Source organism: Pelodiscus sinensis, chromosome 5 (genome assembly GCF_052426305.1).
Source record: "Pelodiscus sinensis isolate ZL-2025 chromosome 5, ASM5242630v1, whole genome shotgun sequence".
Lineage (NCBI taxonomy): Eukaryota > Metazoa > Chordata > Testudines > Trionychidae > Pelodiscus > Pelodiscus sinensis.
The window spans coordinates 44,289,435-44,306,430 of record NC_143056.1 but is presented as its reverse complement, the minus strand read 5'-3'; the positions used below and the strand labels follow the sequence as shown (position 1 = coordinate 44,306,430).

General features: G+C 47.4%; 1 protein-coding gene across 2 annotated transcripts in view; it reads left to right on the top strand.

Annotated features, from left to right (window-relative positions):
* The first annotated feature begins 75 nt into the window (after positions 1–75).
* The window catches only part of YLPM1 (YLP motif containing 1), a 92,198-nt gene continuing 75,277 nt past the window's right edge, over positions 76–16,996 (top strand). The window contains exons 1-3 of one of the 2 annotated variants that reach the window (XM_075926867.2): positions 76–1,323; positions 9,216–9,461; positions 10,829–11,023. In XM_075926867.2, the coding sequence (XP_075782982.2) occupies positions 325–1,323; positions 9,216–9,461; positions 10,829–11,023 (1,440 nt within the window). In that variant the 5' untranslated portion in view covers positions 76–324. The remainder of the gene's footprint in view (positions 1,324–9,215; positions 9,462–10,828; positions 11,024–16,996) is intronic. The other variant, XM_014570825.4, reaches the window with a different exon arrangement.

Sequence of the window (16,996 nt, the reverse complement as noted above, 5' to 3'; positions counted from 1 at the left end):
GACATGAGAGCAGGAGAGACCACGGTATCAGCGACGCTCTAGTTTCAGACAGTGCTCCTCTCTATGGCCCATGTTTTTCCGCAAGCGTCCGGCCAGTCTATAGTCCCAGATGTCCGGCGGGTGGCGCTCTAACTTCAGCGAGCCCCTCTCCATGGTCCAGGCTGCAGGCACTCTAGCTTTCTACATGCCACTCTTCTATCCTGGAGGTCCAAACGAGCCCCACTACGCAGGCGCCGTGTGTCGCACGCGCTGCTGTCGACGTTCGCCGCGGCCTGTGGAAGCTCCGCTCTCCGCTCGGACTGCCGCCTCAGACCCGGCCCCGCCATGTACCCGGCCTGGGGCATGTACGGGGCGGCGGGGCACTACCCGCCGCCCCCCACCTCGATACCGCCTCCGCCGCTGCCCGTGCCCCCTCCCGTGATGCCCCCCACCGTCCCGCCGCCCAACTACCCGCCCCCGGGGCCCGGCGTGGCCCCCGCGCCTGGCGCCTCGGGCTTCCTTAGCCTGCAAGAGCAGCACCTGGCTCAGCTGCAGCAACTGCAGCAAATGCACCAGAAGCAACTGCAGTCGGTGCTTCTGGGGGGTCCCCCGCCCGGGCCACCACCCCCGGGCCTGCCCCCTCCACCTCTCCCCGGCTCGTTCACCGACTGGCCGCCGCCAGTGCCACCCCCCGTCCGTAGCTACCAGAAGCAATTCAAGCACCGGGAGCCGCCCCCGCCACCCCCACCCCGGGACTCCCAAGTCTGCAAGCCCCCACTTCCCCGAGAGCATGAACCTCTCCAGCCGTCACAGCCCCAGAGCGACTGGGAGCACCTGCCTTCTTCTCCAGTGCCCATGGACATGGAGCTGTCTTCTCCACCACAGTCGCCCGCACCTGCTGACCAGGCCTATCCGACCCCTTCGCAGGCCTATATCCCTCCATCCCACTCTGAACCCTATATCCCTCTGGCCCAGCCACCACCTTCCCAGTCCTCTCCGTCCCAGTCTTATTTGTCCCATTCTCAGCTTTCTCAGCCACCCCCGCCATCCTTTTTGGAGCCCCCTCCATCAGTCCCTCCGGTCTATTTCCCCCCTTCCCAATCCTATCTGACACATTCTCAGTCTTACTTGTCTCCTTCCCAATCGTCCACTTCCCAACCAGTGCAATCTAGTTTGACCCCATCCATTTCCAAGTCTAAAACTCACTTTACTGCATCCCAGTCGTCCTTACCTCCTGCCACTCCTGCCCAGCAAGAAACAGTGCAGAGCGCTGCCAAGGATACTGGTGATAATTCTGATCAGCACAGCACTCAACAACCAGACCCATCCACTATGACCCCTCAGGTAAGAGCTAAGTGCCCAACGTGAGCATTGCCGCAGAATGTGGCTGCAGATTGGAAAAAGATGGGAACAGATAATTTATGGATATATGGTGAGTTGTAAAGATGCTCAACTAAAGACAGATAAAATAGAGATACCATAAATGAATTATGTTTAAATTAAACAAAATATTTGATTTCAGTTCACAAAAGCCAGGAACGATACAAATAAGATTAAAATCTCATAAAACTTCCACTGAATGTATGTTTTGTGTCCTGTAGGTGTTGTGGTTCAAGAGCCAGCAGATCCCAACCACAATGGGATGTATAAAGAATAAAATTTCAGCCTTGACTGAACCTTATCTGATTGGTGGATTTTTCAGAATTTCAAAGTTGTGATCTTGCAAATTGTGTTGTGCAGATGAACTACATGGAACTCCACTGAATGAATACTTTGGGCATTCCATATTGATGCAGCAGTCTGCAGGCACATTGCAGGATTGTTTCCTAATTAGTTTAATTTTTTTCAGTTTACCAGCAGAAAAGATATAACAGTACCACAGTTGTTGCTTGGCCACACCTGCAGTAGTTAAGGTTACGAAAGTACTTCTGTTAAAGGCCCTAGATGCCTTATTTGTACAGTTTTCAGAATTTGGCCTAAATGTGTTCCGGCTTGATCTTTTCCTAAAGGTGAACTTTTATGAAACACTTGAGGAAAGTCTTTTCAAAAGTTTTTGAAGAATATACTTTTTATTGTTAAAAACATTTATGTCTGTAGGTGGGCAGTCAGGCCCCAAATCTGTAAAAGTTCACATTTCTGAAGCAGAAGCCACTATAGCAAACTAGCCACATTCAATCGGCCAAATAGCCACATGTGGCTGGTGGCTAGCATGTTAGACACCATGGAGTTAAAGATTATTCACTTGCATAATTTTGAAAATGCACATCATAACGTGCCTGGAGCCTTAGATTGTATGTACAGTTGATTAAGCTCTGTATGAGCCCAAGGGTCAGCCTGCACAGATCCAGTTGTAGATCAGGGGCTAAGTGCACTTCTTAAAAAAACTTGCTGACTTAGTTTTATAATTTAAAATTAACAAGGGGTTGGGTTTTTTTTTAATTTGACTCTTGTGTTCAGAGTTAAAGCCAAATTGGTGGGGAGGGATGTTAATCTTTGTCTTTGAGGGATGTGAATGTTAAACCAGTTAACTAATAAGCCTCAGCGGGTGAGGTTTACCAGAGATGGTTAACTGGTGAGAACTAGAGCAGCTCTCCTGCCATGCTGCTTTAGCCCAACAGAGAGCCTGCAGTGGACAGGGACTGCTCTGCCTGGACAGGCATCCCGACCAGAGCAGCTTCTGTCTGTGGCAGGCCTGGATGCCCTGCAGGCAGGGACTGCTCCAGCTGGGATGCTGGAGCAGCTCTTGCTTGTGGGGTGCCCTAGTCAGTGCAGCCTCTGCCTGCGGCATGGGGGGGCTGCATCAGCCCAGTAGCGAGCAAGGGGGTCCACTCCAGTTGTGCTGGAGCCGTACTCCTCTTGTTCACCCCTTTCCCTTTAATCGGTTAACTGGTTAAACAATATATTTAATCGATCAACCAATTAAATGGGATTTTGCATTCCTAGTTAAGTTACATGTGTAAATTAATTATTTTATTATTATTTATTATTTATTAATCCTTGGGATCATTTTTAATTGGCATACATTTAAAGCATATATTTGCACTTGCATAGCTATTAAAAATTTGTACTTTCCTAACAGACATTAGTTAACCTCTTGTGTGGTGGTGTTCATTGAGTCTACGAACTGCAATTTTATAATGGGATTGGTAGACACTACTGGTTGAACCTTTCTAGTCTGGTACCTTTGTACTAGGGATGTTAAAATGCTGGAAAAATTTCAGCAGTAATGCAGTACAAGCGGGGTGGTAGTCAACTCCCCGGGAGCTGGCATATGTGGGGAGCCAGCTTTTAAGCCAGCTCCCCGTACGTACTCTATTTTGGAGGCAGCAGTGCAAAGCAGCAGGTGGCTCCCTGGGAGCTGGTGTGTGCTAGGAGCCAGCTTTTAGGCCAGCTTCCTGTGAATACCGGGAGCATGCATGTGACTGTGAATGTTATCAGATGTCCACTTATCATGGATATGGCCAAGTTTCCCATGGTCCCATAAAGTTTGGGACCTGAGCTCCCCATGAACAGAGGCTGCTGGGGGGAGCGGAGGGGAGGCTGCCCTGAAGCATCCTCTCTCCGCAGCAAGCCTAGGCCCACTGTGTGTGGAAGGTGCTTTGCAGCAGCCTCCTCTACTCGCACCCCATGTTGCTTCCTCTGATACAGGCATCAGCGCCGGGGTGGGGGAGCGGCGGGGAGGCAGCACCACAGAACCAGTTCTGGGGGAACTGGCTTTTAAGCCGGCTCCTTCCAGCGCGGGCTTCTGCTTCCTCCCCTTGCTGCCTCTGATACAGAAGCTGCAAGGGGGGTGGGAATGCAAGTAGTTAAGATTAACCAATAAGACTAGGCTTATTGGTTAATTGTATACTACTCACTTACGTCCCTATTTCACACATTCACTTTTTTCAATCAGATTTGGGACATAAAGTAGTTTGAAAGGAATGATTAAATTCAGCTTAGTGCTGTTCTGCATGCATCTTTAAAAGCAGCTCCTAATGTAACAAGGAGCTGAGGGCTGCTGGCAGATCCCATACTGTATTGATGTTTGTCTTCCACTCATAGCCATGAGATCTTTTCTGTCATATTTTGATCTGAATCCTGATTATGAAAGTTAAGGTCAGTTGTAGGATCTAGAATGGTACCATTGTCTATCATAGACATAAGACCCAAAATGTCATTTGAGAAGCAATTTTCTGAATAGACCTGCTCTTTAAATACACACCTCACTATTAGAAATAAACCCTTCTAATTCAAGCATAAGGTATGTGAGTAGAGGAAGTTTGTATTGTACATATTTATTTTTTACCTATTTTGAAGATGAATTGGAGACTTTAGGTTTGAGGAATCTCATCGAGCACTATTCCCCAATGCTGAATTTATACCTTCAATTTAAAATAAACTGTCACTCCTGTTGGCTTCTCTGCTGTTCTTGTGTTGGCTATTCAGAAGTGGCTCTTCTTGACAGTAATGAACAAGGAAAGATGTGAAAGATGAGGGATAGTCACAGATTCTTAGAAGGCGAGAAATTGCTAATTGAGTTTGTGCTTTCATAGGCTGCACCATTCCATGATCTTTAGGTTAAGCTTTTTCCGTATCCTCCTTTTATGGCTGTCAAATACAGCCCTGTATGTTCCCTGTATGTTGCTAGCATTCTCATAAAAGCTATATACATTCTTTAGATGATTGGGACTTTAGTACACATTCAGTAAACATTTTTTAGTAAATATTCAGAATTTTGAGTCCATAAAGTTAGAATTTAGTTCCTTTTGTATCTTATTTTAAATCTGAGTTCATAGCATTTCATTAAGTTTTAGTTTGCATGTAGATTATAGAACCATAATCTGTAGGAAATCTTCCAGCTTCATCCTTGATATTTGGGGCAGGGCAGTACAGATCCTGATAAAGTGTAATTATTGAGCTATCTACGATTTTGAAAATCTATAAAAACATTTGAGAGCTGAGCTGTTTCTTGTTATTGTTTTAGCCTGGGGGAGATGTATGCCAATGGGTTACAAAACCTAGAAAAAGGGATTTACAATGGATAATATACAGGCAGTCCCCGAGTTACGCGGATCCGACTTATGTCGGATCCGTACTTACGAACGGGGCTTTTCTCACCCCGGAGGATGCGGGCGGCGGGATCGCCCAGACGCGCCGCGGTCCCGCCACCCGCGTCCTCCGGGGCGAGAAAAGCGGCTCCACGGCTCCCTGGTCTGCTGGGGGGGGACCCTCCCCTGCAGACCAGGGAGATGTGGAGCAAAGTCGCGGAGGACGCGGGCAGCGGGACCAACCCAGCAGCACCCCAGGCTTTCTGGAATCAGCCACTGATCAGTTTCAGTAGCAGCTGACTTGGGGACACCTGGGGTAAAGCAGCTGGGGTGCTGCCGGGTTGGTCCCCACAGCGCCGAGGTGCGGTGCTGCGGGGACCTACCCGGCAGCGCCCCAGCTGCTCTGTTCCAGGCATCCAGATTCAGCCGCTGTTGAAACTGATCAGCGGCTGATTCCAGGAAGCCCAGGGCAGAGAAACTCTGCCTCCGGCTTCCTGTAGTCAGCCGCTGGTCAGTTTCAGCAGCGGCTGAATCTGGACGCCAGTTCCGACTTACGTACAAATTCAACTTAAGAAGAAACCTACAGTCCCTGTCTTGTACGTAACCCGGGGACTGCCTGTATATCCCTTTGCATTTGACACACTTACCTGGTGTTGTTCAGGTCCTTAACTCAATTTTTTTTTTAAATAAAATGAAAATGTACATGTTCATTTAAATCATTACTATAGAGTGGGGCAGAGGATGAGGGGTTCATTGTTCAGGCTGCCCGAGGGAGAGAGGACTACCCCAGCCCTCTCTCACCACAGCAGTTTGGGGCCATGTTAGAAGTTCCTCTCTATGTCCACTGAAGCTCCAGTGTGCATAGCCAAGGGTGAGGTGCATGTCCCCTGGCTGGGGCAGGTTCAAGTTCCTCTGCCCCCTGTGCTTTTCAGCCAGAGTGAGGAATGCAGCAAACTGTGCACTTTCCTCTCAGTCTCTAAGGGGAATAGCCAGCAATGTCCCTGTATGAATTGGGGGTGGGAGGCTCCTTTTCAAACCAAAGAGCCAAACTTCGTCAAAATTCAGAACAAGTGGTTAACAAAGAGTTCTATAAGAATGCCCATTTGAATGACTGAAAATATACAACCTAATATTGGTGGTAATTGACATAATGATTAATAATAGCATAAATGAAACATTGTACTCACAGACTTTATTTAATGGGACTTCTGGTGCTGCATCTTTTCACACATTTCTTTAAAAGTTTACATCATAACTGGTCAAATCTAACTTCACTCATGCAGCCAGGCTGTCTTCTGTCAGTCTTTTGGCGGGGGCTGGTGATGTGGTGGTGCAGGAGACTGGGTTGGGATATACGAGGAGCTCAAGGCAGGATATTTTGTGTATGATGACCTCTGGGCACAAGGCTGGGGTGTGTGGAATTGAAGAAGTGTTATGGCAGGAGACTGGGGATGTGATGTATGAGGGGCTCAGAGCAGGGGGTTCAGGTGTGTTATGGATTCAGAGTTGGTGTGTGCGGGAGTGCAGGATTGTTACAATGCTGCAGCCAGATGAGGGTTGGGCCCCCGTGAGGGTCTTATTGGCCAGGTTTCACTTTTAAATAAAGTAAAATATTATGTTCAACACAAAAGGTTTCAGCATTGTCTTGATTTATGGCAGGAGTGGGGAACTTTTTTTGGGTCGGGGCCACTGATCCACAGAAAAATCAATCGGGGACCACAGAAGTATGAAACAAAAAAACAAAAAGCCTCCAAAAGCCCCCAAACCTCACTGATGTGACTTCCACCTGAAACACCATGGTGGGGGTAGGGGGCAGGGAGGACTAACGTTTAAGGCCTCAGCCCAGATTTACTTTTCTGGGGTTCCAGGGTTAGTGGATTTTGAGGGGGCCCCCAGGCTCTGGGTTGGGGTCAAAAATGAGGGGTTAAGTGATTGGGTGAGGTTGCGAGGTCTGGCCAGAGGGCAGGAAGCTGGCTGCCTGACCAGGGGGCAGGGAGGATTCTGTGCAGGAGGAAAGGGCAGGGGATGTCTGGCCAGGGGATTGGAGGTAAAGGGGATTTTGGGGAAGGGGGATTCTGGGCAGGGGGGGAAGGCAGAGGGATTCTGGCCTGGGAGGGGGCAGGGAGGATTAAGGGCAGGGGATATCTGGACAGGGGGCTGCAGGTAAGGAGGATTTTGGCCAGAGGTTTTGGGGTGGAGGGTGGGGATTTTGGTCAGGAGGCAGGGGCTGTCTGGCTGGGGAGGTGGAGATCTGGACATTAGGGGGTGGAGGGCACTCACTTGTTTTCGTGCCACATGGCAGACACCATGTAACATGCCTGCTGTTCCCATTCCCCGGAAGCCTCCAGGAAGGATTTACAGGGGAAACCTCCAGGCAAGTATTTCTTGGAGGGATGAAAAAGGGTGGTGTGCCTGGAGCCATTTTGGCTGCTTGTTTCCTGCGTGCGGAGGGAAGCACTGAGATGTTTTTGCTCCACTTGTTCGCTGCATGCTGGCTCTGGCGCGGACCCTCGTGGCTTTCTTCCCCCGTTCCCAGGAAGCTGGTGCTGATGCGCCAGTCTTGCAGGGAGCCCTAAAGTTGTAGCACCAGCACAGGCTCCCTACGGAGGGGGGGCTGAGTTGGGGCTCCAGAAGAGCCATATCTGGCCCCCTAGAGAGCCATAGCTTGCCAGCACCTGCTTTAAGTTATAAGAGGAAGTTGTATACCAAATTTGGGGGTCCTAGCTCTTACAATTTAGGAGTTTTTGAACAGACAGACAAAATCTCTCAAATATGTTGTAGATACAGAGAAAGTGAAGATCTTGGAAAATTTAGAGGAAATTCTCCAGAATTATCCCCTTCAAAGAAGGACTAAATGTCAGACTATTCCATCAGATCTTGTAGAACTATGTCCCAAAGGACACATCTTTCAGCTATAAAACACTTTAAACATATATGACATTGAAGATTTAATGCTAGGAGCTAGTCCATAGCTGGTCTTGTCTTATTTCTGGCATTCCCATCTGGTTACTTGTGCAACTCCCAGATGCCACTGAGGTTGAAAGACAGCTATTTATAATAGGCATATAAGCGACTAATCAAGTATTCAATAAGCAGAAACTTAATCAGATAGTTTACTAGTGATGCAAATAGTTGCTTCCCCCCACATCCCTTGCTGCCTCTATCAGAGTGAGGAAACAAAGGGGGGGAGTGGGAGTTGGCTTAACAGCCAGTTCCCCCCAGCACTGTCTCATCAGAGGGCAGGGGAGGTAGAGGCACAGCGGGAAATGGTGTGAGTGGGGACTGAGGCAGTCTCTGCTCATGCTGCTTCTGATGAGAGTCTGCTGGAGCTCTTGCACATTTCAAAAGCAGAAGCCCAGCAGGCAGCCAGTGAGGAACTCCCCCTCTGGCTCTGTGCTCCCTGTAGCTTCTCTGCCTTTGAAATGTACAAAAGCTTGCCAGTACATTTCAAAAGAAAGCCCTGCATTCCCTGTGGGGTTTTTGCAACAGTTCAGAGGCAAAGGCACCCTTATAGACAAATCGAATAGTCAGTGGAAATCCCATCAAGTATTCGATTAGTTAATTAAACTAAATTTAACATCCCTAATTTATAATTTTAACTCAGGGTATTATTTTCTGCCTTATTGGTTGTTTGTCCCAGTCTGCTTCTCTTTCACAGATTCTCTACTGCCATTTTCACTTTTCCTACTCTTCATGGGTCTCTCCATTTGTCTCTTCACTTTCTTTACTCTGTGCATTTCTTCCTTAAATGTCCTTTTGCCCTCTTTTTCTTTTCCCGTGTTCCATGGCTTCAATTAATTCTCCTCATCCAACTTTCCCATTATGCCACCCAATCTGAGCTTAATAATAAATACATATAACTAGTTGTTAATTCAATGTCATTATTTTCTTTAGTCTATTCCCCCAATCCCTTAGCTCACATGTTGAGCACCTTTCTCTCATCCTTTCTGTTTTTTGCCTTCAGTTTAAGCTCTGTGGAATAGGAATAGGATCTTCCTTCATATCTGTATGCACTTAGGAGTTTTGACCTCTACTGTATCTCAGTAATGATGTGGAGTAAGGAGTTGTTATTATGAACTAGACATAAATGCTCCTCTGGAGACTGTTTTCTCTGACAGATTTCAGTGATTATCTTGGTTGGCTATCTCTTTTGTCTATTAAACCTAGTTGCTACTGTAATTCTCACAAACTTTTTGTGTATTATAGGAACAGCAGCAGTATTGGTACCAGCAACACTTGCTAAGTCTGCAGCAAAGGGCAAAAGCACATGCACAGGGCCAGCAGCAACCAAAGGGTTCAGGAGTAGTGAAGGATGCACCTGAGCAGAGAATACAGCAAGAGGAGGGGAAAGTGACTGCTCCTAATCAGCAGTGTGAACCACCTTCACTGAAAGAGCCCCTACCATCAGCTTCCAAAAAAGAGGAGCTTCCTGTCTTATCTACTGAGCCTAAGGTAGGCTGTGCAGAGATGCTGTGCCATATGTTATGTTTGTTTCTAAACAAATGTTTTCCTCCTGCTTGGGTCTGAATAATAATATCTAGTCCACAGAGGACAAGTGAGGTACCCAAGATCACCCAGCAGACCAGGGATAGCTCTTTTGTGTCCAGTAGACCCCAAATCTCTTGAGTCCAAAACCACTGATCTATTCAGTAGGCCATATTGTCTTCTAATTAATAGATTTTACACCTGGGAAAGAGACTCCAGGACATAACTCCCTGGTCTGGCAAGGTTGGAAACTAGTAAAATCTTTTTCAGTGACAAGCTGCTGCTTCATTTTGTTAGGTGATAAATTGAGTTCCTTTGTGTGATCAAAGTGGGTCTGGAGAGTCCTCGTACTATAGATTTGAAAGTGTTCTGCTCTTGGGATCCATGCTTCCTGCCATTTTGAAGTAAATAGTGTTAAGAGAATCTGAACCAGATGACATATCTCAGAAAAAAGGAATTATTTAAAAGAAAACAGGGATCTTTGAGTGTAAACGACGAACCGTTTAACTGATAAGCAGATGCTTAGTGATTAATGGTATTGATTACGCTCAGCAGAGCTGCCTCCCCGAGAGTCAGTTGGGCAAGGGTAGCTGGTTCTGCTCCTTGGGAGGAAGCTTTGCTACCAGCAAAGGCTTATTTTGTATTTAATCTAGAGTGTGTATCCCAAAGACTTTGTGGAGGTTCATATTCAGATATGCATCTGAACCTAATAGCTCAGGCCTGAACCAGAATACTAAATTCAAACACACCTACATTTTGGAATAGTTTGGATTTTGATTTAACCTTGTTTGGTATGCATATTACTTTCCTGTTATGTACAGGCAAAGGAAAGTGGTGCTCTTTCCTCCTCCTGCTCTAGATTTTGGAAATAATGGTTCTTTTGTTAAAGACTGGGGTCTTAATCTGTGCCTGATAATCAAGAAGTTTTGCCTACATATCTTTCTGCCCATGTGCTTAGTGATAATTTTTGGATTGAACTGTTCATCTTATTGAACAAGGTAAACAAGATAATTTATTCTGATAGTCAGGGCTCGACAAACGGCTGAATCTACTTGCCCGTGGCGAGAAGATTTCGGTCGGTTGCTCCATGTGCCCCATTCACCTGTGCTTCGCGCATGTGCAGTGCAGGGCTGGCAATTAGCTCTTGCCAGGGTTTGTCAAGCCCTGCTGATAGTGTCATGGAAAGTCAGAACACCAAAATGCAGGGTCACAGAATTATTAACTGCCATGAAACTTTTATTTATTAGGTTGTTTTTGTTTAGGTGTTGTGCTTGAAAGGGTTTTGCCTTAATAATAATAATACTAATAATAATAATAATTACATTTATTTTTAGCTGAAGCTTGAACCTCCTGAGGACTCTGAGGAAGATTTGAGGTTGCAGCAGTTGCAGGTGGCAGCAGCTCAGTGGCAGCAGCATCCACACCATCGAGTTGGTTTTCAATATCAGAGAATAATGCAGAAGCATGCCCAACTGCAAAAGATCCTACAGCAGTACCAACAGATCATTCAGCAGCCACCGTCCCCACAGGTTAGTTGCTGAGGAACTGGTGTTTGGTATAGCTCTTCGATGATGCAATACTCATGGTCTGATAAGATGTGTGTACTGTGATCATTTCTTCTGGCTATCTTGTTTGCCTTGCTCTCTTTTTAATCTTTGTTCATAGGTAAAGACTTTTAGCTTCTTCTGCCTTTAGAAGTTACTCTCCATTTTCATTTGAAGATTAGCAAGAATATCTGGAGCAGTTTTCATATGAGGAGTAATTAAAAAGGCTATTTATTAACATGGGATACAATTCTCAAAATCATGAGGAGCAAGTTAGGCTCTTAAGAGTCTGTTTTTCATTGAGTGGTGTCCCTGCGGGTGCTCCACTTAGGTCTCGGTGTATCCCTACACCGCCGATTGGAGATTTTTGGTGAGCAGTGCCCCTCACGCTGTGCCTGCGCTCTTAGGATCTCGCGCCCCTGCCATTTGTCGATAATGTGTGCAGTGCGAGCCCCGTCACTTCCTTTTCTACCATCCTTGGCTGAAGATGGAGTCAGAGCAGTGCTCGTCTTCCTGACAGGATAAACAAGATTATTAGAATTAGTTTAGACTTTCCCTCATAGTTTAGTCAGTTATTGTTAGTTTCAATGTTTGTTATAAAAAATAAAATTTTAAAGTGCCACCACCTCGGCTTTTTTTCTTCAACATGCCGGCTTTAAAAGATGCCACTCATGCCAAGACTCGATGCCTATTTCTGATGGCCATGCCTCCTATGTTAAATGCCTGAGAGAGTCTCACGGAGCACATAAGTGCCCTCACTGTCAGAACATGACAGCCAAAGCCAAAAAAGACTGCAAAATGTGGCTCAAAAACCTCTTCTGGGAGAAGTCCCTACAACCTCCATGGGACAAACCTGAGGACACATGGGGACAGCAGAAGCCCACTGACAGGGCTGCTTCACCACCCCACAAAGACTCACAAGCCTTGTGGGCTTCCCCGGCACGCTCATTACCGGAGCTGCCCAGAGCCTTTCATTCCCCGGTGCCATCAGTCTCAGGCACTGCAGAGAAACACAAGTCTGCACCAGCCGAGAGAGCTGAGTCAGAACCCAAGCACACCGCACCGTTCAGTGCTGCAGAGGCAGCGGCACCCACGAAGCCGCATATGCCACCACCATCACCAGCTCCCACAAGCACCTCTATGGTGCCTGAACAGACTGGTCAGACCAAACTTGACTGCACTCCAGCACCGGAGCATAAGAAAGCTTTGCACATGATGAGGCATTTACAAAAATCTCCTCAGCCAGGCACACCACTGAGATCAGGAGCTTGTTCACCACACTCCTCAGTGGTGTATTATACCCAGGGGCACACTCATATGCCTCCCCACTCTCCTATGCTGCTCTAACCAAGAACTGACTAGGGCAGGAGCAGATTTTCATCATGCCATTCATCCCCGTCTGGATAAATAGCTTTCTGGCATTCATATCGGGATCATTCCATACAACAAAATCCCATGTGGCCCAACCAGCCATGGATGTGTCCTCCACAACAGTTCCAGCCTCAGTGGGCCCTTGGGAACCATGGCAAGAGTATCGACCACTTTCCTCCATGCCTCCCACTCGAGATACAGCTCCTACTTCATAACAGCGCATGTCTATACTTTCCCCAACCATATCTGCGCATTCTTCACCGTCTTACCCGCCCTCAGTAATAATACAAGCGGGTTCCAATGATAACAATAACTTATCTCATTCAGACTCAGAGAGTTCCTCACACGATCCCAGATCCAGTACACTAGATGAGGCAGTCTTCCAGATATCACCCTCTCCACCGGCCGATGATCTAAAACAATTTCAGGAACCATTCAATCACAAGACATACCCCAAGAGATATAAGACAAATTACTGATGATACTACAACCCATGGCATCCTCGAAGATACTTCTACCCATCAACAAAGCTATCCTGGAACCATCAGACGCGCTGTGGCAAAATCCAGTCTCTGTTCCCACAACAAACCGCAAAAGATATGGACTTCCTCTTCACACATCCCCAGCTGAACTCACTGGTCGTAGACTCGGTTAATCACAAGGCTAAGAACCCACAATTTAAGTCTATGCCCCGTGACAGAGCATAAGCGGCTAGACACCTTTGGCTGCAAGGTGTACTCTTCTGGCACCCTTCATTTCATGATATCAAATTATACAGCCCTCCTGGCCAACTACGATCATATCAGCTATGCTAAACTACAGGACCTGTTGCAAGACCTTCCTGACATTAAGAGACCACACCTCCAGTCCATCATTGAGAAGGGTTTATCTATAGCAGAAATAGCCCTCCAGGCCGCAATGGATGTCACTGACGCGGCGGCTAGAGCCACAGCCATCATAATGCATAGGGCCTCATGGCTGCAGTCATCCCAAAAGAATTACAGTTGAAGGTGGATGCACCTCCCCTTTGATAGAAAACAGCTATTCGCCACTAAGACAGATGAGGTCCTACACTCAATGGAAGGACTCACGCACCACACTCGGGGGATGTACTCCCCACCTAATAAAAAATGCAAGTATAGCCCCCGTACCAAAGGCCAAGGGACTAGAATTATAACTATTACAGGCAATACCAAAGGCCATACGACAACAGGCCTAAGCAATGTCCTAACAGCAGGAGGACGCAGCAAAATTAGTCCTCCACCACTCAATCGACCTCACATAAACAACAAATATGAAGCCTTGGTCAGGGGTCTGAGCGACCACCCCACAGCTCCACTGTATTCCAATGCCACTTTCCATCACCGCCTGAGACCCTTCTACCAACAGTGGGCCCAAATCCCTACAGAGAAATGGGTTCTGGAAATGATCAAATCGGGTTATACAGTCCCCTTCACTTGCATGCCCCCTACCCTGTCCCTCTTCAGGGACCAATTTCACGCACCCCTATTACGAGCAGAGGTACAAAAGTTACTTACCTTAGGGACAATAGAACCTGTTCCCACAGAATATCGAGGAAGAGGGTTCACTCCAGCTACTTCCTAACAGTAAAAAAACAGGGGGATGGAGACCAATCCTGGATTTCAGGAAATTCAAGTTCATCCTCAACACAAAATTCAGGTTGGTGACCCTGGCAACTATCATACCTGCACTGGACAAAGGGAAATGGTTCTCAGCTCTTGACCTTCAAGACGCATATTTTCATGTAACCATCCACCTGATCCACAGGAGATTTCTCAGATTCATCGTAGGTCAAGACCATTACCAATACAGGGTCCTCCCCTTTGGTCTTTCTACGGCCCCTCGAGTGTTCTCCTTCCTCAGAAGACAGAACGTCATCATCTTCCCTTATCTCAACGATTGTCTTATAAAGGACTCCACTTGTCAACAAACTATAACGATGACAACCTCTACTAGGGAATGTTTTTCCCATCTTGGCCTGCTTATCAATATATAAAAGTCCACCATACAGCCCACACAAAAGATAGAATGTATTGGGGCACTCCTAGACTCGGTGACAGCAAGAGCCTACCTGCCACCACAAAGATTCAAGGCAACCTGCAACTTCATTCAGTGGATCAAGCAGACTCTTTTTTCTACAGTCTGGACATGCCTCCAACTATTGGGGCACATGGCAGCTATAATCTTCGTGATCCTATTCGCGAGACTACACATGCGCTGCCTACAGCATTGGTTCACAGCCACCTACATCCCAACCTGACGCAGCCTCATGAAGTGCCTCACGCTTCCTCTGCCAGTACTGAAATCTCTCGACTGGTGACCTCTTCAACCAACATACTTTCGGGTATGCCCTTCAACTGCCCAGATCTGTTAGTAACTATAACTACAGATGCATTGCTTATGGGCTGGAGTGCCCATGTGGCGCAAGGTCAATACAGGGCACTTGGTCCCAATGGGAAAGACACTTCCATATCAACATCCTGGAGCTCAGGGCCATTCACAATGCATGCGCCCATTTCCTTCCCCTGATAAAGGGCAGAACCATTTGTGTCCTCACGGACAACACTCCCTCTATGTTCTACGTCAGCCGACGGGTGCCCGATCACACTCACCATGTGCAGAAGCAGTCAGATTTTGGAACTGGTGTATCAGAAACCACATAACTCCAGCCACCACATATATAATGGGACAGCAGAACGTGAGGGCCGAAAAACTGAGCAGACGCTTCTCAGACCAACACAAGTGGGAGATCAATACCAATATTCTCCTCTCTGTTTTTTGCAAATGGGAGAATATTAGACCTTTTTGCAACACCACTATTTTTTGCAACAACCCAGCTATTAGACCTTTTTGCAACACCACTCAACTGCAGATGCCACAAATTCTGCTCCCTTGCAGGACTGGGCAAGAGATTGGAGGGGGATGCCTTCACCATTCACTGGATGGTTCCCCTATGCTACACCTTTTCACCAATTCCTCTTCTCGCCAGGGTGATCAACAGGATCTGATCTGACTAGGCCATAGTAATTTTAATAACCACCGCCTGGCCAAGACAACTCTGGTTCCCTTATCTACACTACCTATTGATAGATCAACCCATTCCTCTCCCTGCGGTGCTGACCCTCTTGATGCAGACCTATGGCAGGATATGCCATCTGAACATCAAAACTCTGAAATTCACGGCATGGCTCCTCCATGGTTCCAGAATAAAGAACTTACTGTTCGGACAGTGTCAAACACATCCTACTGAACAGTCGACAGCCTTCCATGAGAAGCACCTACCAAAACAAATGGACATGCTTTCAATAATGGTGCACAACACGCAATTTATATCCCAATAGCGCCCCTATACCTACAGTGCTGGAGTATCTCATGGACTTCAGCGACACGGGTCTCTCCATCAGCTCTATCCGTGTCCACCTGATGGTGGTCATGGCATTCCACGAACCTGTGGATGACATCTCTCTCTTTGCACATCCCATGATGAAGTGGTTTCTTACAGGCCCGCAGAAAACACGTGCAACCCTGCACCCCCCTGGTGCCACCGTGGGACTTGAACTTGGTTCTCGACATGCTCACCAGGCCACCCTTTGAGCCACTAGCCACTACATCATCACAATACTTATCCATGAAGGTGGCCTTCTTAGTGGCAATAACATCAGCAAGTCAGGAGAAATTACAGCCCTCATGGCAGACCCACCTTTCACTACCTTTACCAGGGATAAAGTGCCTCACCTGAAGTTCCTCCCTAAGATCATATCAGACTTCCACTTAAATGAACCCATTTACTTACCTACTTATTTTCCTAAACCTCATACCTCCTCCAAGGAGGCCATATTGCACACGTTAGATGCAAGACGAGCGACTGTGTTCTACCTGGATAGAACCAAGGGAACCAGAAAACCGGACAGCCTCTTTGTCGCGTGGTCTACTCTAGACCACATACAGGAACAGCTGTCTTGGCACAGCATCTATCCAAATGGATTGCCAGCTGCATACATACAGTTTATGAACTTCATGGCAAGCAGCCACCACAGATTATCGGGGCTCACTCCACATGTGTGTCGGCCACAACAATGGCCTTTCTAAACAATGTACCATTAGTGGACATTTGTAGAGCAGTCACATGGTCCTCCCATCACACTTTTGCTCAGCATTACATCCTGAAGAAGGGGCCAATACCCTCCACATCTCTGGCAGATGCGGTCCTTCCTTCCTCTACATAAATGACTCCAATGCCCACCACCACCTGACGGGTACTGCTACTGAGTCACCTGAGTGGAGCACCCACAGGGACACCACTCGATGAAGAAGTTACTCACCTGGTGCAGTAATGATGGTTCTTTGAGATGTGTCCTTCTGTGGGTGCTCCACTATCCTCCCATCCTCCCCTCTGCTTGGAGTCTTAGGGGACTTCAGGTAGAAAAGGAACAGACAGGGCTTGCACCACGTGCCCACTCAACAAATGGCAGGGGTGTGAGATTCGGGGTGCGCAGGCATGGCGCGAGGGGCACTGCTCACCAAAAATCTCTGATTGGAGGTGCGTTGACACACCGAGACCTGAAT